The sequence below is a fragment of the Lontra canadensis genome, unplaced genomic scaffold, assembly GCF_010015895.1.
Source record: "Lontra canadensis isolate GAN:19392208 unplaced genomic scaffold, GSC_riverotter_1.0 scaffold4, whole genome shotgun sequence".
Lineage (NCBI taxonomy): Eukaryota > Metazoa > Chordata > Mammalia > Carnivora > Mustelidae > Lontra > Lontra canadensis.
Genome location: NW_022630998.1, coordinates 47,892,622 through 47,916,555, shown reverse-complemented (window position 1 = coordinate 47,916,555; position 23,934 = coordinate 47,892,622). Strand labels below are relative to the sequence as shown.

The 23,934-nt window shown below is 37.1% G+C and overlaps 1 protein-coding gene across 4 annotated transcripts in view; it reads right to left on the bottom strand.

Moving 5' to 3' along the window:
- Positions 1-1,006: 1,006 nt before the first annotated feature.
- DEPDC1B (DEP domain containing 1B) overlaps positions 1,007-23,934 on the bottom strand; it is an 86,259-nt gene continuing 63,331 nt past the window's right edge. For all 4 annotated transcript variants that reach the window (XM_032850035.1, XM_032850030.1, XM_032850043.1 and 1 more), the window contains exons 8-11: positions 10,235-10,401; positions 8,115-8,291; positions 3,071-3,256; positions 1,007-1,847 (exon numbers count right to left, since the gene is read on the bottom strand). In XM_032850035.1, coding sequence (XP_032705926.1) covers positions 1,686-1,847; positions 3,071-3,256; positions 8,115-8,291; positions 10,235-10,401 — 692 coding nt within the window. In that variant the 3' untranslated portion in view covers positions 1,007-1,685. The remainder of the gene's footprint in view (positions 1,848-3,070; positions 3,257-8,114; positions 8,292-10,234; positions 10,402-23,934) is intronic.

The following is a 23,934-nucleotide window of genomic DNA, read 5'->3' as shown; positions in this document are numbered from 1 at the left end:
TATTTTAATGTTTTTTAACTATTTTATCCTATCAATACCTTTTAAAAAATCGTTTTAAATTTTCATTGTTATAGTCATAGTCTGTCCCTTCATTATATTTAGCTTTATTTTTTGTATACATATAGATTTTTCTTTCTTTAAAATTTTGGGATACAGATTCTTCTAACAGATCAAAATATACCCTAAATCTAATGCATGGCTTTGTTCTAGTCTCCAGCCTGATCACGTTCTTTTTTTTTTTTTTTTTTTGCTTTCTTTTTTCAACCAACTTCTTATCAATCCCTTTTTTAGAATCTTTTTAAAATGTTCACCTTTACAGTCATATTCCATCCCTTCATTGTGTTTACCCTTATTTTTGTATATATATGTTTTTCTTTATTTAAAATTTTGGGAAGCAGTTTCTTTTAACAGACCAAAATACACCCAAAATCAAGTGTGTACATATACATACACATATATAATATTTTTTCTCCTTTCTTCCCCCCTCCCCCACCCCCCATTTTGGGTCTTTTCCAATTTGGTTAAGTATATATTTTTCTAGGGTTGTTGCTACCCTTTTAGTATTTTGTTCTCTCATTCTTCTATTCTTATCTGGAAACAATGACAAAATGGAAAAAATCAAAAAAAAAAAAAAAAAAAAAAAAAAAAGAGAAGAAGAAGAAGAAGAAGAAGAAGAAGAAGAGCAAGAGCCAGTAATGACAGCTAGGGACCTAATCAATATGGACATTAGTAAGATGTCAGATCTGGAGTTCAGAATGACGATTATCAAGGTGTTAGCTGGGCTTGAAAAAAGCATGGATGATACTAGAGAATCCCTTTTTGGAGAAATAAAAGAACTAAAAACTAACCAAGTTGAAACAAAATACAGTATTTATCTACAGTCCATTTATTTTCAAAAGGATAAGGGAGTTGGGGGAAATATAAAGGAAGTAGTCTCACTTTACTTAATCCATTTGTGTTTTTCATGAAATAACAGAGATCTGACTTAAAATCACTGGTATAAATGGGACCAAAAAAGTTTATTCAGTTCAATTCTCCATTTTCAGCCAAGACTGAAATTCTACCACTGCAGGAAAATGAACATCTTCTCCACCTAGAGGTAAACACCAGCTAATATATATGTTATTAAAGAACCAGCTTTAGTTATATCTGCCATAACATCCAATGAATCCTCAATGAAAAACAGCCATCATAATACTGGACATTAAGAATCTTGGTGCAACATTAAAATGAGATTTTACAAAAGAGAAATCAGAACTATTAAGCTATGCTATCAACAGCATCACAGTAACAGTACCCCACTGTCTTTCTTACTCAAGTATATACACTATTTTTAAGGCTTGGTTATAACAAAGACATCAGTAACTAAATGTACACATAATTATTTTATTAACAGCATGAAAAACAACGAATAAAAAAATAAAAATCCTTAAATTTTGTAACAATTACAAACACATTAACATTACCACTGTATATTTGTCTAAATTTTAACTGATTTTTACACTTTAAAAATAGCACTGAGTTTTACAAAAATACTGATAATGGCTCAACATTTTTGGAAGTCTGGTCACTTTATATTTCAGTAGTCTCTATTGTCTGCTCTTCCTTCTTCCACCACCATAGTCCTTCTCTAACCACCCATTTGCTCAAGGCAACAACAGAGCTCTCTAACAGCTATGGAAGTACTACATCCGAAAACTTCTAGTTCTTTGAAATGGTTGGAAAGGGTTTTTTAGTGCCCACATTAGCAGCTGTGGTTTCGGTTTCGGTTTCTCAGGAAACAGAAGTGCTTCACTTTCTGGTGTAGGAAATCGCTCTTGGTAGACTGCGGGATAGGATTTTTGAAACTGAAAAAAAAAATTCAAGATGAGTAAAAAAACAGATAAGAACCAATAAAATTAGGTGATCTAATTTTAAAATTAAAGACTTCCTGATCTGATTCCATACGAGGCTGTCTTTATTTTGTTTTAATGTTTATTGTTTTCCATCGGAAAGAGAATAAGACGATGACAAATCATAATCAAATTCACTCCAACACAAATCCATTTCTTTTTGTGAGATCATTTAATTCCACTTGCTACAGATCTAATTCAACTTTAATTTGATCCAACCTTCAAACAAACTTCTCATTTCAGTCCTATTTCTTAAAATTTCCTCTGCTTGCTAACTATAAATAGACTTCACTTTAAAAATAGTCACACGTAATTCTGACTTGAATATAACTTATGTTCTATATGGGTGAAGAAAATTTTGGCCCAAGTACATTTCACGATCTCCCTGCCTCTCCAACTCAGCCCCACCTGCTTCTGCTCAAATGGAAGGGAAAACGTTCCAGTATATATAAAAGCTTAAAGAGAAGCAATAATGCTTTTTCTTTGATCCCCAACACTGAACTCTTCTCCAAAATTACTGAGAAAAATATGATTGGGAGTCTAGAACTCTGGTGCTCTGTGTATAATCCCAAATGTATGGTATGATCAGGAATCAAGCTTGCAGGAATCAGTCTTGAAAAATAAAAACCATTCCCTTAATCTTGAATCACTACTCTAAGAATGGTCAAAGTATATCTATTTTTAATTAAGAGCTCTTCAATGAAACCCAAAGCTGTGTTGCCTAGCAGGAACTAAACCCCAAATCCTGGCTATCTAAAACCAAGCCTCTTCAATTTTATACATCTTATATCTGCAAATTCAGTACAATTTACTTTTCAGAAAAAATCAGAGGAATCTATCTTCATTTGGTAGCTTCTCAGAATTTAAAGTAACTGCTCCATTAACTCACATCGTGCCAAATACCCAAACAAAGGACAAATAACAGAGAGCAGCTCCATAAATGAAGAGCTCAATAATGGTAAAATATCTACACTGGAGAATAAGATGTGAGAAACTCATCACAACTGAGTACATCCTTGAGACTTCTGGAGTATATGACTTGAATAATATACTTTCAAAACTGCTACATCTCAGAAGATGAGATTCACATGAAACCCATTAAAACAGAGAATAAAAAGAAAAAACAATATTAAGACTAGTAGGAAGAAGACATGGATTCTGAAGAACATTCTTTTTACCTGCTTCAATTTTTTCTTCTTCTCTTTGCTGGAGAGTTTTGCATCTGTTATGACTTCCTCCAACAAAGCTGCCAGAGGTTCCTGAGAGCCATATGCTCTCTGGTATTCAAATTCCTCTGGACTGATCTGACGGCAAAATGACGGGGCAGATAAAGTGATATCCATATCGGCTCCTGGGTATTTTATCTGAGGCAAAAGGATTAATAGTGAAAGACATAAGCATAATTGCATATAAGTTGCAAAACTGGTTCAGATCAAATAGAGCATATCTCCTCCTGGGAATGCCATGTCATTCTTCAATTTGTTTGGAAAAACTCTTTATTGAAAAGTAAAAGTGTTTCTATAAATGTGAAAAAAATCACTTAAAGCCACAGTTTTAAATAAGAGTTCTTACCTTTTTTAACCCAAGAACCATTTTAATAAACAGAAAACCTGGTGTGCTCTTTTATTATTATTTTTTAAGATTTTATTTATTTATTTGACAGACAGAGATCACAAGTAGGCAGAGAAGCAGGCAGAGAGAGAGGAGGAAGCAGGCTCCCTGCTGAGCAGAGAGTCCGATGCGGGGTTCAATCCCAGGACCCTGGGACCATGACCTGAGCCGAAGGCAGAGGCTTTAACCCACTGAGCCACCCAGGCGCCCCTGTTGTGCTCCTTTAAATAAAATCTTAAATTGAAACATAAACTAAACATGTTGACAAAAATAATTCATTACAATAGTGAACCTCCTCCTCTGGAAGTTCCTTCTCACATCTGGAGGATCTGACTTCCCTTCCTTGGGAAAGGATAGAGGCACACATGTAGTATGGCTGTTACGTATGGAGAAGTACTACAACATCTCCAAATACGTCAACAGTAAAAAGCAAGAAAACAAATGTGCAAACGCTGTATAGGGCAAAAGGGAAAATGGAGAAAAAAGAGGAAAGATGATGCTAAGACTTATAAATAAATGAACATCCATTAAAAATATTAATTTCACACCTACATAAACAAAGCAAATATTAACAGACATAAAGAGGGAAATTGATGGTAATACAATCATAATAGGAGTCTTTAACACCCCACTTACATCAATGGAGAAGGCATCCAGACAGAAAATCAACAAGGAAATAGTGGTTTTGAACAAGACATTAGATTAGGTGGACCTAACAAATATATACAGAAATTTCCACTCAAATACAGCATAATACACAGTCTTTTCAAGTGCACATGGAACATCTTCCAGGATAGATCACATGTTAAGCCACAATAAATTTAAATCTCAATAAATTTAAGAAGACTAAAACAAGAACAAGCATCTTTTCTAACCAAAACAGTGTAAAAGTAGAAATCAGTTACAAACAAACCAACCAACCTAGAAAAGACAAAAACATATGCTACTAAATAACCAATAGGTCAGTGAAGAAATCAAAGAGGGAATAAAAGAATACATGGAGACAAATTAAATGAAAACACAATGGTCCCAATCTTCAGAACACAGTAAAAGCAGTTCAAAAAGGGAAGTTTATAGTGATGAAGACCTATCTCAAGAAGCTAGAAAAATGACAATACATGCCCTAACCTTACACCTAAAGGAAATAGGAAAAAAGGACAAAGACCTAAGCTAGTAGAAGGAAGGTAATAATAAAGAATAGAGTGGCAATAAATGAAAAAGAGAGTTAAAAAAAAAAAAAAATCAAAGGGCGCCTGGGTGGCTCAGTGGGTTAAGCCTCTGCCTTCGGCTCAGGTCATGATCTTGGGGTCCTGGGATCAAGCCCCACATCGAGCTCTCTGCTCAGCGGGGAGCATGCTTCTCCCTGCCTCTGCCTGTCTCTCTGCCTGCCTGTGATCTGTCAAATAAATAAATAAAATCTTTAAAAAATAAAAAAATAAAAGGAAATCAATGAAACCAAGAACAGTCTCTTTGAAAGAAAAACAAAATTGATAAACCTTAAGTCAGACTTAACAACATAAAAAGAGAGAGGACTCAAATAAAATCAGAAATAAAGGAGGAGGAATAACACCACCACAGAAATACAAAACAAGCAAAAAAATTGAACAGACTCTCAAATACAGAGAACAAACTGTTGGCTGCCAAGGAAAAGGGGGCATGGACGTGGGGGGGGATCAGCGAATTGATGAAGGGGATTCAGAGGTACAAACTTCCAGTATAACATTGTATGTCAATGTTACATGAATAACAAAGAAATTAAAAAGTATTTAAGTTCAGACTCCAAGAGTTCTGTCTTCCCCAAAATATAACACCTATAGTTCTTCTGCAGCCAAAACCCTAGTAAGAAAAATGCCAGATACCCATGATTAAAGGGCACAAAATGAAGAAGAGGGCTGCAGTCAAGGCTAATAGAAGGTTGGTGTCAAAGACAATGACCACCTCAAAATTCACCTATCACAGGGTCAGGCCTGAAACCTCCACAACAATCCAACGAACACTTCCTTTTCCGAGAAGCCCTGTCCTGGATCTGCCATGCTGTCAGGGCTGAGCAGGCCATGTGAGAGAGTGGATCTCTGAGTATGAAACCACTGTTCCGTGATTCCACTGAGTACTTCCAAGAAAGCAAATGTATTTGGACAAATGAGCGCTTACTGGCTTCACTTAGTGCCAGGGCAGTGCCCCTGCACAAGATCATGCTAATCTGCTGTTAAATGAATCAGCAGAGCTCAGCCTTCTGATCTTCAGCAGAGAGCAAAGGGTTCACTTAGGAGGTGCTGCATGGTCTGTCTATGCTTTGGGAACCGTGAACCAAGCCAGTAGACAGGACAACATCGCTATTGCCATCACTTCTCTTTGCAGATATTCAGTTATTTCTTTTCTTCTCTACTTTTTTTTTTTTTTAAAGTTTGGGTAATAAACATATTGGGGGGATTTAACTAAAGCAGCAGTAAGGTTACACTTTTTACTAATTAAAATGGCAAAGATATATATATTAATAAGAAGTATGCAAAGTTTCTTAGACTACTCATGGGAAAATGAATCAGAACAATCATTCTGAAGGGAAATTTGGCAATACGCAATCAATACTTAAAATACATCCCTGGCCTTTGACCGTGTAATGCCACTCCTAAAAATTCATTCTTAGAACATAATCATGGATCATCCCCCCAAAAATCTAGCTACAAAAATGTTTACCATTTTATTATTTGCAAAATAGAGGGGAAAATGGAAACCACCTAAATATTAGCCAAAGAAAACCATTTAAATAAATTATGGTATAGATCCATGTTATGGAATACTATGCTAACAATAATAACCATATTGTGGAATAATATTAACACTAATGATGATAATAATCTTAACCACAGCAGCTACCAACTGAGGGGCTACTATGTAATAAATATCATTCTAAGCATTTTACACATCTTAAGCCATTCAACCCCTAAAACATCCCTAGGAAGTAGGTATTAACTGTCATTATCCCATTTTACAGATGAGAAAAGAGAGATACTGGGTAGAGGCTGAAGCAGAGACACATTAAAAAAATGTGTCTGGAAAAAAAAAATGTGTTACAGGACCAATAAATGGCACATGAGGAATACAAGCACTGCTTAGCTCCAGGGTCCAAGCTCTCAACCACCATGAGGTCAGTCAAGAATATTTAGTGATACAGGAAATATTTCTTGTATTGTCAAGAGAAAATAAGGCATAGACGAGAGATGGGGAGGGAGGCAAGAAGGAAGGAAGGAAGGAAAAGTGAAGAGAGGAGAGGAGAACGGAGGAGAGGACAAGAAGAGAAAGAAAAAGAAAAAGGAAGAAAAAAGAAAAGAAAAGAAAACAAAAGACAAAGCGCAGAAAAACACCTGAAATACTGTAATACTAACTGAATATTGGATGTTACTCTTATAGTTTTTGGTGTGCATTTTCTTTTCTTTTTTTTATAGATTTTATTTATTTATTTGACACAGAGAGAGAGATCACAAGTAGGCAGAGAAAGGGGGAAGCAGGCTCCCTGCTGAGCAGAGAGCCCGATGCGGGGCTCCATCTCAGGACCCTGATACCATGACCTGAGCCTAAGGCAGAGGCTTAAACCTCTGAGCCACCCAGGTGCCCTTGGTGTGCATTTTCTATATTTCCCAATTCTTTCAACATATTTAAGGTTGATAATTACCAAAACTATTTTAATTTTTTAATAGTTTTTTTTTTTAAGATTTATTTATTTTAGACACACACACAGAGCATGGCAGTAGGGGGGCAGAAGGAGAAGGAGAGAAGCAGAATCCCAGCTGAGCGCAGAGCTCAAGGTAGAGGGGGGCTCAACCCCACAAGCCTGAGATTATGACCTGAGCTAAAATTAAGAGTCAGACACTCAACCAACAAAGCCACGCAGGCACACTGGAAACATGAACAGTTTAATTTTTCATTTTAAAATTTTAATTTTTAATTATTAAAAATTTAAATTGCACACTGAAAACATGAACAGTTATCAACTTTAATAATACTTCAGGAGGTAGCATTTCACTGGTCCTTATTTGTGGAACCTCAAAAAGTACTTAAGCAGAAAGACGGCCACTCATTCAGAAGGAGCCAAGCAGACCTCTGTCTGCCTTTATCAAGTGTCTGCACCCACAGACTTATACACACCTCACTTTGGGGCCCATATACAGTCATGTATTATATCTCTTTTGTATCACTTTAATATAAAAATAACCACAAAAATAACAATAGGCTATATTTCAAATTGGACCTACTGTACATCAGATATTTAAGCTAGAGGTTTTATAGTAGAGCATTCTACTCTTCACAAGTTTTATAGGACAGGTAAGGCCAATTTTAACTCCTTTGGAAATGAAAATCCAAACAGGTTATCATTTAAGGAATTTGCAATCAGAAGTATGGAGCACTGACCAACATAATAAAACTAGTAAACATTTCAAAAATTTTCCAAATTACCAAACGCACATGGTGGCCACGATGTACCAAGCCCCATTGGAAGAATTTGTACATATTTATTCACTTAATTCTTCGTATTTAGAAATCCCAAGAGGCCTAGCAGGTTTACAGGACTTTCTGCTGGCAATTTTAAAGGACTGTTAATACCCCTTCCTTTACCTGGACCCTTCGTAGATGAGCCACTCGCTCCTCTATGGAGGTCTGCAAGGCCAAAGGGACTTTCAGAATCTCTTGGTAATTGTCCATCAGAAACGTCACCAACCTAGCAGCTAATAACTCATCCAAATCTACTTCATCCTTGGAACACAAGATGCAACGGGAAAATGTCTGAACCATCTGAAAAAAGAGGGGGAGATATTTTTTAAATAAACACAGATGAGGTTTGTTGTTGTTATTGTTGTTGTTTCCTATGCTGAACTGCATTTAATAAATCTGCAAAAACCAAAGGTGACCAGTCAATGAGAAATGGCGCACAGCCCAGGGTACACATCCTATCTGGCACCTAGCCACACCTGGTCATCTCAATGGGCTGATCTTCTTATCAACCAGTGTGAACAGAAGGTGCATCTCATCTCACAGAGACTCAGCAGAGACTAAGCAGAGACTGCTTGTCTGAGCAGCTTTTAAAGCACACCTCTTTATAGACAGTTTTAAATATATATAAACAAATTCTGAAAAATTATGATCACCACCATCACTTGAATTACGTAGCACTTTAAAGCCATTTTATTTACTAATATCCTTATTTCATTTTGAATTTTAGAAATATGCTAGCACAACCTATGTGCCTCAACTGTTACATTTTTTCCTACTTAACTATTAGTTTCTCTAGGATTTTGGGTGTACAACTGACAATCATATTTGAATGAAATGATGAGACTTTATAACAAGTGTATTAAGTGATGAGACTCTTTACAACAGACAGAAATATACAAAATATTATGTAGTTGCTTCCATAGAATTCATATTAACTATGATTTGGAAGGGTTTTTTCCCCCCTTTTCTACTAATTTTACTGTGGACAATTTTGTTTCAAAACCTATAAGCATGAAATGACATAATTTTGTTTAATAAGACTGCATGTCATCAACATACTGAAGATGATAATTTATCTACCCTCACTTACGTGTACAGAGACACACAGACATTTTTTACCTGGAGACTATGGACACTGGGGAACCTTAATGCCCTAAAATTCTATGCAAAATTTTCCATGTGCATTCTTCTGGGGAATACGTGCAAAGTTTTTTTCAGCTTTTCAGAAGGGTCCATTAGCCCCATTATCCATCTACTCAACCAAAAGGAAGGTCAAGCAAGATTCACTCTACTGGACACTGAGTGTTCCTTTACTCTTACTCAACACTTCTAAAATGGGGCCAGAGGACCCCCAGGGGTATAATGTGGTTCACCAGCATATGGGAAGTATGTATACCCCAGTGAGGAGGAGTTTTGCTCCAAGACCTCCAATTTTGAGGAAAATTAAGAAATTACATAGAAGGAGCACCTGGGTGGCTCAGTGGGTTAAAGCCTCTGCCTTTGGCTCGGGTCATGATCTCGGGGTCCTGGGATCGAGCCCCACATCGGGCTCTCTGCTCAGCAAGGAGCCTGTTTCCTCCTCTCTCTCTGCCTGGCTCTCTGCCTACTTGTGATCTCTGTCGAATAAATAAATAAAATCTTAAAAAAAAAAATTACATAGAATAAATTCTAAACATGAGCCCTACTTTAAAAGACATGCTGACACAAGAAAGTAGAATTCAAAACTAGCATATATGTTTTTAAGCCAAATTGAAAATATGTTAAGAAATATCCTTACTCATAGACCCTTAGATCATACCCCAAGAGAACAAATTCTCTGTCTCCCCCCAGGCTGTCTGGCCCAACTCTATGTTTTATTTCTTTCCTCTTTACCCCATTATATGTGCTGCCCCTCTCCTACTTGTTATAATAACAAATGCTTCACAACCCTTTCTGTCTTGGAGGAAAGTATGTCTTTTTCTTGAAAGGACCCTTATCCTTATTGTCCTCCCTTCCTTCCGTTTATGTTGACAGTAGGCAGGAGACCACAGATAACTCTACATTCAGATTCTATCCCTACTCACTTCGCTTTCCATTATGTTCTTTACACTGAAAGTGTAATCCCGCCTGTGCGGTTTCCAAGCTGTGGCTCTTTGAGCAAGCCTACCTTGGTGCCTTCCTTGGGTTGCCAAGCTAGTAAACTTTATTTAGTTGAACTATATTCCAAAAACTCAAGTCAAGTTAGATGTTAGAGATCAACCTACCAGTGTTCGGGTCCCAAAGCCATCACATAGGGGTGGCATCTCCTTATTTAGGCAGATCCTTGCCATCATCCTCATCAAGAGCTGTAACTTTCTTCTATTTTCAGGTGGCAGGAGAAGGCAGCAAACCTGAAATGCTTCAATAGCCATTTTCTCTTTCTGTAACAAACCTTTTGAGAAAAAAAATTTTTAATCTTTTAAAACCAATAGCCTCCTTGACTCTATTATGTTTACATTTTTCAAAATACATATTATTAAGATTATACAAAACGTGTCCACATATTCAACTATGCTGGGCCAACTGATTACAGATCCACTGAATCAGCACAGAAAATACAAACCATCAACTAGGGATGACAAAAGTATAAAACAAATACAGCCATTTTCCTCCCTCACACCCTTGCCAGATGCAAGCAGATATTTACAGCCTTCTTTCCCACTGAGCCAACATCAGGTTGAGTCTAACCTAACCCTCAGCACTCATAGTTACTAGGACTGAGATAGGATGAGCAAGGACATGAATGCACCACTACTGCCCTGAATTCTCCTCCTCATATATTGTCCCCAGGAAGAGCAGGGTCACTATTTGGCATGATTCTTACAGACTGAATAATAGGGCTGACAGGCCTACAGTCAGACCACTGACAGATGGCTGTACTTGTTTCCAAACAACACATGTCAAATAACCCTTCCTCTCATGTAAGCTGTTTTCTTCTAGCTGAGTAAACCAATTCAATCATATTATATGCCATCTCTCCTCACCCAAACTAGAGTATTCCAACAGACTTAGAGTATTCTAATACTGTGCTAAAAATTAAAGTTTTCTAATATTGCGTTCTCTTCAATCCCATTTGTCCCCAAACAAACCCTCTGATGAGACAAAACTGCTTTCATCAATTTATTTTTTCCATACCCTACCTCTTCAAGTTCCTGCTAGTCTCTGTCTTGGAGGCAAAACCATCTTTGGCTTTCAGTAAGGATTTCCTGACCACCTATGCTCTGCCAGGAACTATGCCAAGTCCTCGAAATATGAAAATATGCCAGATCCCCTACTCTGAAGAGCTTATGCGATGTGAGGAGACACTCATCAAATACAAGCAGCAAAATCTGAGAGATGCTGCAAGAGACATCTGCAAGGGGCACTGAGGGGAATTGTAAGTCACTCCTTAGGACTGCAGCATGGGCTGTGAAGGTGAGGGCTTGGCGGAGAAGTGGAGCTGGAAAGGTCAACTTAGACGAGACCTTAGAAGGCCTTGAATGCCAGACCAAGGAGCTTAGGTTTGATCCTAAAGGCAGTGGGTGTGCATGGGAGGGAAAAGGAGGCAGGAGAGGACCTCTAATATACCCAGTTCAACTAGGTGTTTATCTAAAGGATACAAATAGTAATTCAAAGGGGCACCTGCACCCCAATATTTATAGCAGCAATGTCAACAACAGCCAAACTATAGAAAGAGTGCAGATGTCCATCGACAAATGAATGGATAAAGAAGACATGATATGTAGATAGATAGATACAGATATAGATACACACATACAAATAATGGAACAGTACATAACCATCAAAAGAATGAAATCTTGCCATTTGCAGCAACATGGTTAGAACTAGTGAGTATTATGCTAAGTAAAATAAATCAGTCAGAAGAAGACAACTATCACATGATGTCACTCATATGTGAAATTTAAGAAACAAAACAGAGAAGCATAAAACAAAACAAAATCAGAGATGGAGACAAACCATAAGAGACTCTTCACAATATGAAACAAACTGAGATTTGCTGGAGGGAAGGGGCTGGGGGGAAAGGATAGCTGGGTGATGGGTATTAAGGAGGGCACGTGATGTAATGAGCACTGGGTGTTGTATGCATACATGAATCACAATTCTACCCATGAAACTAAAATAAATAAATAAATAATAGATAAATAAATAAATAAGATGCACTCTAAAAAACAAATACCCAGTGCAGTCCTAGATGTTCACTGAAAATATTGTTGCTGATCATCATCACTAGACCTTCTTTCAATTCTACATAAACAAATCTATGGAGAGAAAAAATGTTTATGACCATATTTTAATTTATTCATTTATCCAATGAATATTCAGTAAGCCTTGCCTATATTCTGGGAACTTTTTTTTTTTTTAAGATTTTATTTATTTATTTGACACAGAGAGAGAGATCACAAGTAAAGAGTCAGGCAGAGAGAGGGGGAGAAGCAGGCTCCCCGCTGAGCAGAGAGCCTGATGTGCGGCTCGATCCCAGGACCCTGAGATCACGACCTGAGCCAAAGGCAGAGGTTTAACCCACTGAGCCACCCAGGCGCCCCTGGGAAATATTTTAGAAGAGGACATACAGCGGGGAATAAGAAATTCCTTCCTGATCTCATGGAGCTTACTTTCCAGTAGCTAATTAGCAAAGTGGTACATAAATATGTCAGGTGGAAAAATGCTATGGATAGAAATAGAGAAAAGAAGCTGGGAGTGATGGGATATGCTCAGAAGAACACTTCTGGGTTTTTACGAAAGGTCTCTCTGTAAGGAGGTGAAGTTTGAGCAGAGATCTGAAGGTAATGAGAGTAAGCCAGGGAAATATCGGAGACACATCTTCAAGGCGGAGGAAACAGCAATTATGAAGATAGTGACATGAGGGTCCGTATGGAGTGTGTGAGGAACAGCAGTGAGGCCAGTGTAAAGAGAGAGCAGCGTATAAGAACATTCAAGTCGGAAATGCCATTACAGTGGAAGGCAAGAGCCAGACCACAAAGAACCTTGTAGACTATTGTTAAGGACTTCAGGTTTTATTATGAGTAACCTGAGAAACCATGGGAGGGCTCTGGGCAGGGGAGTCGTTTAACCTGAATTACTTAGTACTTTGGCAGTTGCTGAGAAAACAGATTGCGAGGGTAGCAAGGAAAGAAGAGGATGAAGGGCCTGATGGTCTGGATGAAGTGGCAGCACTGGAACTGGAAAGAACTCACTATTTTCTAGATTTATTTTTCTACAAAGCCTTCTATGTTTTCCATGAAGCTTTCTATCACATTAGCCTGCAAATCCTTTTTCCAAATTATAAACACATTTGGACAGTCAGATTTCACCATATCTTATTATGTCTCATGTATATATATATTGTTCTCCCACCTGCTTTATTTTTTTCTAATTATACATAATCACCTCCTAATGTATTATGGAATTTACTTTTTTGTTATGTACCATGGTCTCCCCTCTGCCTTCCTGCAATATAAGCTCCACGTGGGCAGGGATTCTTGTCAGTTTTGTTTATTGATATACCTCCAATGGCTAAAAGAGCACCTTGTAGATCACAGGAGCTTTATAAACATTTTCTGAACACATGAAGGAATGACAATGACCTATCCCTTGCTAGGAACAGAGCTAGAATATCTGGCTTCAGGCCCAGTTCCCACTGATTGCATATGCTTGGGCATGAATCCCCATTAACCTAGCAGTAAATTGTTGTGGACAGTTGTAAAACCAAATGATTGTACTGTTATGGGGGCCCATGGGCTATAAAGGGAAGCTGAGGTGAATTTAAAGTTTTAAGAGCATTGATGTTGGCTGCTGCAACTACTACCATTACTACTACTGAACTTCAAAGCATTAAAATACCAGGGTGGAAAATATGATGTGAATCAGATGCAACTCTGGCTAGATTCTCTTAAAAAGCCAGTTAAAAAAGTGTATTGCATAGTAGTACACAGATGTGAATTTGGCTCTGGGCCTCTATAACAAGAGAGTAAGTAAAATTTCACAGTGCCCCAGCATAGCTGTGTTACTGAGTGACAAATCATCTAAGAATGCTCTCCTCAAGCCTAACTGCCTCAAAGGTTGCATAACCATATTACATAGGCTGGGAAAAAATATAAACGTGTAAACATCATCCACATATACAAATTTACAATGCATAATTCACAAAGACTCTCACAATTATGACTCTTGGGGTCACTGGCAAAAAATCTCATGTCCACATTATTATTAGGTACAAAGCACAATGTCTGGGGGCGCCTGGGTGGCTCAGTGGGTTGAAGTCTCTGCCTTCGGCTCCGGTCATGATCCCAGGGTCCAGGGATCAAGCTCCGCGTTGGGCTCTCTGCTCAGCGGGGAGCCTGCTTCCCTTCCTCTCTCTCTGCCTGCCTCTCTGCCTGCTTGTGATCTCTCTCTCTGTCAAATAAATAAATAAAATCTTAAAAAAAAAAAAAGAAGAAGAAGAAGAAGAAGAACAAGGTCTCCTAACGTTAGAAGGTCCTGCAAAACTTTTATTAAATTTTGCTTGACTTTCACAGAAAGAATGTGGATGCCTTTGTTGCCATTAATGAGAGTCTATTACATCATTTGACAGCCATTTGATAGTTGGCTCCTTGTTTACATAAAGATTACAGAAGTCTTTGTTAGGATTGCCTCTTAATGTATAGTGTACAATCCTAGTATCTTAAAACCTAAGTAAAAATTGTTCTTTAGGCAAAAAGCTTACATTTTAATAGCACTTCATCTGCTATAGATATAACCGATATAGCATCTGTGTGGCTGAACACAAGATTTCAAGGATGAACTACAACAGCTGACTTGCCTTCATTTCTTACTCCAATCAAATAATTCAAATAAAAAGTTCATTTAAGGGGCACCTGGGTGGCTCAGTGGGTTAAGCCTCGGCCTTCGGCTCAGGTCATGATCTCAGGATCCTGGGATCAAGCCCTGCATCAGGCTCTCTGCTCAGCAGGAAGCCTGCTTCCCCCACCCAACTTCTGCCTGCCTCTCTGCCTACTTGTGATCTCTCACTCCATCAAATAAATAAATAAAATCTTTAAAAAAAAAAAAAAGTTCATTTATGTAGGTAGAAAGTTCTTACTCTAATCAAATAATTCAAATAGATAAAAAGATAAAAGAAGTTATCCAATGTCCATAAAATGCAAGAATTAGGAGTAGAGACTCACCTGACATGAAAGCAAGATTTGTTACAAAGCTGTAGTTCGATGCTACCTTAGGAATACACAAAAGACCAATAGGACAATGCTGAAAGTCTAGAAAGGGGCATAAGTACGCATGGGAATATAATATATCATAGAAATGTCATCACAAATCAGTGAAGAAAGAATGGTCTGTTCCAAAGTGGTGTTTGGAATAATCTGATAACTGTATGGCAAGAAAAAAAATGAAATGACAGTGTCTTGCTTTATTAAAAATACAGGAAATTCTGACTCCAAGCAAGATGGAATAGTAAGGACCAGACTAACTCTCCCTCCACAAACAACTAGAAAACTAGGCAAATTTTATGCAATAACTGTTTCTATCCATGGGGCAATAAGACAGGACGACAATCCCTGAGAAAAGGATACAAAACAAATAAACTATACAATTTCTTCACATTCTGCCTAGTGGCACATTCCAAACAAGGAACAGAGATGAGATCTCTCATAGTAGAGGGAAGAGAAACACTGGAGTTCCTGGAGGCCAGATCAGCTGGACCTTGTAGAGCAGAGTTCCACCTGCAGGGAGCTAAACAGGAAAAGGGTTCCATAAAGCTGCAGCAACATCCCCTGAGACTCTGATGAACACCGAAAAGCACATACATGATTAAAGCAAAGCTGAGGTCATACAAAAAACAACCCATGAGCTTTGAACTGAATGGTTCCCAGAGCTCACAGAGTAGACAACCCTGCTCTTGACAGAAGGCATTATGCAGAAAGCTATCAGTTTATGCTTCAATAGTAGGACCAGACTCCCCTTCAGAAAAGGTTAGTCTAGTTGGGTCTGAAAAATAGCTTTAAAAATAAGATGCAGATGAATCTAATTCAGTTACATTAACTGCCTAACGGAACAAAGCTCACCATCTTCAAAGGAAGACAATAAAATTCAGACACTCAACAATGACAAAAATTTTATTCAAACAAAATTACTAGATAAGCCAAGAAGCAGAAAGGTGTGACCTCCCCTATATCAGTAGAAACTCATAAAAATAGCACCAGAAATGACAGAGATGAAGGATTTAGAGAAAAGTGTGTTACAAAAGGTATTCTAGTTCTTGCATTTAAATATATATATATATATATGAATACAGGAAGGAGAGAAATGGAAGATGTAAGAGAGAAGCAAATGGTACTTCTAGAGATGAAAAAAATTAATCCTCTTAAAAAAAAAAAAAACCACCACCAACAACAACAACAAAAAAACCACTCACTGGAAGGGAACCATAGCAGACTAACATTTCAAAAGAAAACAAAGACTTAGACAATAGAATGAATTAGCCAAAACAGAAGCAAAGAAGACAAAAAGTAAGGGAAAGAAATGAAGAGAGCTGCAGCAACTGGAGGGAAAATACCAAGTGACCTAAAATGAGTCATTAGAAAAGTGGAAGGAGTCACAGAAAAAATAATTGAAGAAATAATGCCTAAGAACTTTCCAAATTTGGTGTGAAATCTATTAATCAACATAGGAAAAAAATTCAGTTAATCAAAGGGCAATAAACACAGAAACGCTTTTAGAAGTGTATTATAATTAAATTCCTAAAAAATCAGTGATAAAGAAATTGTCAAAAGCAGAAGAAAGATACATTATAAACAGAGGAACAAAAATAAGTAATGATCACAGACTTTTCATCAGAAACGATTCAAGCCAGAAGACATCTTTAAATATCCAAGCCAGAAGACATCATCAAAGTGCTGATAAAAGAAAACCGTTAACTTTGAATTCTATATCTGCTGAAAATACTTTTCAGAACTAAGTCTGAACAAAGACTTTTCAGAATTCCTACCCCCCAAAAAAGCTGAGAAAATCTGCTGCCAAGACACCTATACCATAAAAAAATGTTAAAGGACATTTTTCAAACAGAAGGAAAGTGATAACTGATGGAAACCTAAATCTGCATAAAGGAATGAAGATTACCAGAAAAGGTTAACATATGAATAAATAAGACTTGTTTTTTATTCCTTAATTTCTTTAAAAGAAAAATACCTGTCTAAAGAAAAAATAACATACAATATGGTTTATAACAGATGCTATAAAATACATGTCAGACAAAAATGTATGACAACAATATCACTAAGGGCAGGAGAAAGAATATAAAAAGATATTATGGTAAGGTGGTAACATTATATGTGAAGCAATACAATATTTAAACTTGGGCAAAGATTTCTTGAGACCAAAAAGCACAAATCATAAAAGAAAATGACAAAATGGACTTCATCAAAATGAAAAGCTTCTGCTTTTCCAGACGTTATTAAGAAAAGGAAAAAGAAAAGCACAGTCTGGGTTATACACTGAATATGGAAATAACTCTTACAACTCAATAATAAGAGAACAAACAAGCCAATAAAAACCAGAATATTTTAAGACACTTCACAAAAGAAGATACAGAACAGCCACTGGGCAAACAAAAACATTCTTAACATTACTAGTCATCAGAAAAATACAACTAAAAACCATGAAAATATACTACCACATACCCACTAGGTGAGGTAAAACAAAAGACTGACAGTGCCAAATGTTAATAAGGATTTAGAGCTACTAAAACTCTCATGCATCACTGATGGGAATGTAAAATGACACAACTGTTTTGGAAAAGAGCTTGTCAGTTTCATAATGAAAGTCAACATACATTTATCACATGACTCAATAATTCCACTCCTGTTTATACAAAAGAAGTTAAGACATATGTTCATAGAGCCTTATTCATAGTAGTCCAAGACTGAATACAATCCACATGTTCCTCAACAAGTGAAAAGATAATTGTGGTTTGTACTATATCCATGCAATAGAATACTCAGCAAAACAGTATAACAACTACTGGTACCTGTAACATGAATGAAATCTCAAAATACTATGTTGAGCAAAAGAAGCCGGATAGAAAGTACATACTGCATACTTTCACTTGTATGCAACTCTTAAAAAGAAAACCCGACCTATAACATAGAAAACTTCTATTTCCGGTTGTCTGGTGCCAGTATGGGGTTGGGTACTGCTGAAGAAAGAGCACAAGTGAAACTTCAGAAGTGGAAAAAAAGGCAAGATAGTGGAGGCGTAGGGAAACTCATTGCCACTGCCGGTCCCCTGAATTGAGCTGGATATCTACCAAACCATCCTGAACACCCACAAAATCAGCATGAGATTGGTGGCTTCCGACACTCCAGATTTTCCTTGGGTTCATCTTGCCTGTGTCGTGGTTGATATTTTGGACTCTGTACATTCCCTCAGCCATCCCTCAAGAGAATGACTAGGAGGAGGAGCTTCCAATGAAGGAAAGAACCAGAGACAATGGCCTCTGCCACAGACTTAATGGATATGGATCTAAGGAAGATGTCAGAAAAAGATTTCAGAGTAACATTTATAAAGTTGCTACTTAGGCTTGAGAAAACTATTAGTGACAGTATAGAATCTTTAAGGGCAGAATGTAGAGTTACTGTCAATAAAATTAAAAATGCTATGAAGGAGATGCTGTCTAAACTGGATACTCTGAATGCCAAGGTAAATGAGAAAGAATGAATTAGTGATCTAGAAGATAAGCTGATAGAAAGGAAAGAAGTCAGAAATGATAGAGATAAACAACTATAAGCTCATGAAATCAGAAGTAGAGAGATCAATGACACCATGAAACATTCCAAAGTCAGAATTATTGGGATCCCTGAGGGGGTAGAGAGAGAGAGAGAGAGAGAAAGTTCTCAGTAAACCATAGCTGAGAACTTACCTAATCTGGGGACGAAAAGGAGAATCCCTGTCCAAGAGGCAGAGAGGACCCCTCCCAAGATCAATAAAAATAGACCAATGTCCTGGTATATAATAGTAAAACTTGGTAATCTTAGAGCCAAGGCAGCTATCCTGAGAGCAGCTAGGGGAAAGAGATGTCTTACCTATGGAGGGAGGAATATCAGAATAACATTAGACCTGTCCACAGAGACCTGGCAAGACATAATAGGTTACTAAATGAGATGAACATGCAACCAAGAATACTTTATCGAGCAAGGCTGTCATTCAGAATGGATGGAGAGACAAAGAGCTTCTAGGACAGGCAGAAAGTGAAAGGATATGTGACCACCAAGGCAGCCAGAGAGGGGAGGGTTCTATAAAAGAAAAAAGACCCCAAGAGTAATACAGACCAGAAAGTAACAGAGATAATCTACAGAAACAGGGACTTCACAGGCAATACAATGGCACTAAATTGATATCTTTCAATAGTTACTCTCAACGTGAACAGCCTGAAAAATGAAATGGCACAGGTTTCAGATTGGATAAAAAGACAGGACCCATCCATATGCTGCCTACAAAAGACTCATTCTGAACTTAAAGACACCTCCAGATTGAAAGTAAGGGGATGGAGAACCATTTATCATGTAAATGGACCTCAAAAGAAAGCTGGGGTAGCAATTCTCATATTAGACAAGTTGGAATTTTAAACCAAAGACTGTAGTAAGAGATGTAAAGGAACACTATTACCATACTTAAAACTATCCCACAGAAACAATTTTAAGTATCTCTGTCCCCAACATGAAAGCAGCCAACTACATAAGCCAACTGTTAACCAAAATAAAGAATCATATTGATAATAATACATTAATACTAGTAGACCTCTCAGCAATGGACAGGTCATCTAAGCAGAAGATTAACAAAGAAACAAGAGCTTTGAATGACCCAGTGGACCAGATGGACTTTGTAGATACATATAGAACATTCCACCCTAAAACCACATAATACTCATTCTTCTTGAATGCACAAGGAACTTCCTCCAGAATAGATAACATACTTGGTCACAAATCAGGTCTCAACCAACACTAAAAGACTGAGATTATTCCCTGCATGTTATCTAACCACAGTGCCTTGAAACTGAAACTCAATCACAAGAAAAAATTTGGAAGGAATTGAAACACATGGAAGTTAAAGAACATCCTACTAAAGAATGACTGGGTCAACCAGGAAATTAAGGAAGAACTTAAACAAGTCATGGAAACTAATGAGAATGAAAACACATTGGTCCAGAACCTATGGGATACTGCAAAGGCTGTCCTTTCAACAATGTGGCAGGATACAAGTCAAAACCACAATGTGATATCATCTTACACCAGTTAAAATGGCAAAAATTAACAAGACAGGAGACAAGTGTTGGCGAGGATGTGGAGAAAGGGGAGCCCTATTACACTGTTGGTGGGAACGCAAGCTGGTACTGCCACTCTGAAAAACAGGATGGAGTTTCCTCAAGACATTAAAAAGAGAGCTACCCTATGACCCAGCAATTGCACTGCTAGGTATTTACCCCAAAGATACAGGTGTAGTGAGAAGGGGCACATGCACTCCAGTGTTCATAGCAGAAATGTACACAATAGCCAAACTGCGGAAGGAGCTGAGAGGCCATTCAACAGATGAATGGATAAAAAAATATGTGATTCATATATACAATGGAATATTACTCAGCCATCAGAAAGAATGAATACCTACCATTTGCATCGACATGGATGGAACTGGAGGGGATTATGCTAAGTCAAATAAGCCAGGCAGAGAAACAATTCTATGGTTTCGCTCATATGAGGAATATAAGGAATAGTGCAGAGAACCATAGGGGAAGGGATGGAAAACTGAAGGGGGAGAAACTGGGGAGGGAGATGAACCATGAGAGACTATGGACTCTGGGAAACAAACTGAAGGTTTCGGTTGGGGGGTGGGTGGGATGGAGTCCCCAGGCGATGGGCACTAAGGAGGGCACATTTTATGATGAAAACTGGGTGTTTTATGCAGCTGGTTAATCACTGAACACTACATCAAAAACTAATGATGTACTATACAATGGCTAACTGAACATAATAAAAGTGAAAAAAAAATCTTCAGGAGTAATGGAAAGGGTTTGTTACCTTAATTGCAATAGTAATTACACTAGTATACATTCATCAAAACTCACTGAACTGTACTTAAAATGGGTACATTATTGGACTATTTGGGTGGCTCATCTTGAGGAACTGCCATACTGTTTTCCAGAGTGGCTGCACCCACTTGCATTCCCACCAACACGGTAAGAGGGTACCCCTTTCTCCACATCCTCGCCAACACTTGTTTCCTGTCTTGTTACTTTTTGCCATTCCAACTGATATAAGTTAATATTTCAATGTGGTTTTGATTAATACAGTCAATTTAAAAAATAAATTAAATGAATCAAGAGAAATTAGATACCCAAACACTAAAAAACAAAACTTAAAAATCTTAGAATTACAGAATCTCTTTGTGTCTGAAAGATTTCTTAAAGATACACAAGTAAATAAATTTGACCAAAATAAAAGTTTTTTACCTTTTGATTAAAACCTAAAGAGAAGCCACAAACTAGGAAATGGTATATGTAAGACACAACGTATAACGAAATAGTATCTAAAATATATTTTTAGAATGCGAAAAAAAAAAAGAAAAAATGAATAAAGGACAGAAAAAGTATTTCACCCAAGAAGAATCCCACATGACCAATAAACAGCAACAAAATTACTTTTCACACACCTCAGACTGCAAAAATTAAAAAGCTCCAGCTGTGTTTTGACCTTGTGACATGAAGCAAAAGGGCCAATTCAGGGTCTTAAGCCATGTTTGGAGGGCTCTGAGGGGGAGTAGCTGGAGCGGCTGATGCTGCGTTTGATCATTTGCAGTGTCAGACTCGGATCACATAAACATGGATGAACATGTCACAGCATCGATGAACAATCACAGCAGTCCCATAATTATCGAGGAAGTGGGGGATTCTATAGCAAACAGGAGAATTATATCTACAAACAATACTTCCAATAACAATGAACACATCAAGCACTAAATCTTGGCTTCTATATCTCATTCTCTACCCAAAGGAAAGAAGAATTCTTAAGGAAATGACTGATTCCAGGGCTAGGGAAAGAACAAGAAGAGCTTTTCCTGCCAGAAAGTAAGAAAGTGCTCTAAGAATGATGGGGACGGGGTTAAAAAGAAAAATTCATGAGCTAGTTTTTAGGGGCTTCCACCAGGATTCCAATTACATGTCTATCAGACTACTTGATATTGCCCTACATGTCACTGGGGCTGTGTTTGATGCCTGTTGTTTTATTGTGCTGTTTTTTTTTCCTGGACTTTGCTCTCTCTGTGTTTTCTTTAGGCTAGCTTTTATTGCTGTACATGGAAGTTCATTGATCTTTTTCTTCTGCAGTGTCTACTCTGTTCCTAATCCCACTCAGTGAAATTCTTTTTTTATTATGAGATTATCTTTTTTTGAGTGTACAATTCAGCAATTTTTAGTGTATTCATTAAGTTAGGCCCATCACCACTATCTAATTCCAGAATATTTCTGTCATTCCAAAAAGAAATCTCCATACCAGTTAGCAGTTACTCCCCATTCTCTCCTCCCTTCAGCCCCTGGAAAACACTATCACTGTCATAGATTTGCCTGTTCTGAACATTTCATATAAATGGAATCATGCAAAACATTTTGTATCTGGCTTCTTTCACTTAGAATAATGTTTTCAAGTTTCAACCATGTTATAGCATGTAACAGCCTTTCATTCCTTTTGATAAATGCAAAGCATTCTATTGTATGGATATGCTACCTTTTTTCATTTTTCATTCGATGGACATTTCTGTTATTTCCACTTTCTGGTTATTCTGATTAATGTTGCTATGAATATTTAGTTGCTGGGTGACATACGTTGTCAACTGTTTTGTATACACCTAAGAGTGGACATACTAACTCACATGGCAACTGAAGTTTAACTTTTTAAAAAATGGTCAAACTATTTAATGTCTGTGCCAAAGTAGTTAAGACTTGCCCCAGGAATACAGCTGGGATTCACAACTATATTCTCATCTTCCTTTACACACATAAATATCAACACATAATTACAAACCCCCTTTCAACAAACTCTTCTTCATTTTAATTTAGTGTTAAAATTGAATGGTCAGCAATTATCAATTGTTCTTTAAAACATTACACTCTTGAATTAATACCATAGTCCATATCCTTTATTAACATGCACAGATGTATTTTTCTTGGTTACTATATAAGTCCTAAATAAAAAAGTTTTAATATTGGATTATGTTTAAGAAAGTTTATCTGGCAGCCATCTAGTGTCTTTGTGTTATATCATAAGTAATCTAACCGGCAAAATTTCCTGGAGCCTGGGGAGAAAGCCTTAAAGCCCTAGGTAGTCATTAAGTAAATCTATATTTAAAAAAAAACATTGAACGGAATAAAGCGGACATAAACTAACAGCATTTCTCAACCATATCAAAGTTACAACTTGTACTCACAAAAATATTAATCAGTAGAATATTGGGAAACTGGCAGGGGACTACTTTATTATTCTTTTAATATTTTTAAATTATTCTTTTTAAATATTTTTGAATGTTTAAAGAGGCAATAGCATAAAAACTTGTACACCTAGAATTCCCTTAGTATTAGAAACATAGATACTATAGACAAGGGGAAGAATCTAGTCCCAAAGACATTAAACTGTGCCCCTGTTTATCACATCATTATAGGTGCCAAATAAAAATAGATTAAAAATAAAATCTTTGTTTGTAGAATGTAGTGATATGCAGCACTTCCATGCCATTAATCTTGATGACAGCGAATAGTTCTACTACACACATAAAAACATACGAATTTCACAAAATACTGTAATACTTGAGGACAAGATCTTCCACTACAGAAAAGAATTTTATTTGATAGTGGTTTTTGGAGTTTATCTTTCCATTATTAAAAACTAGAACG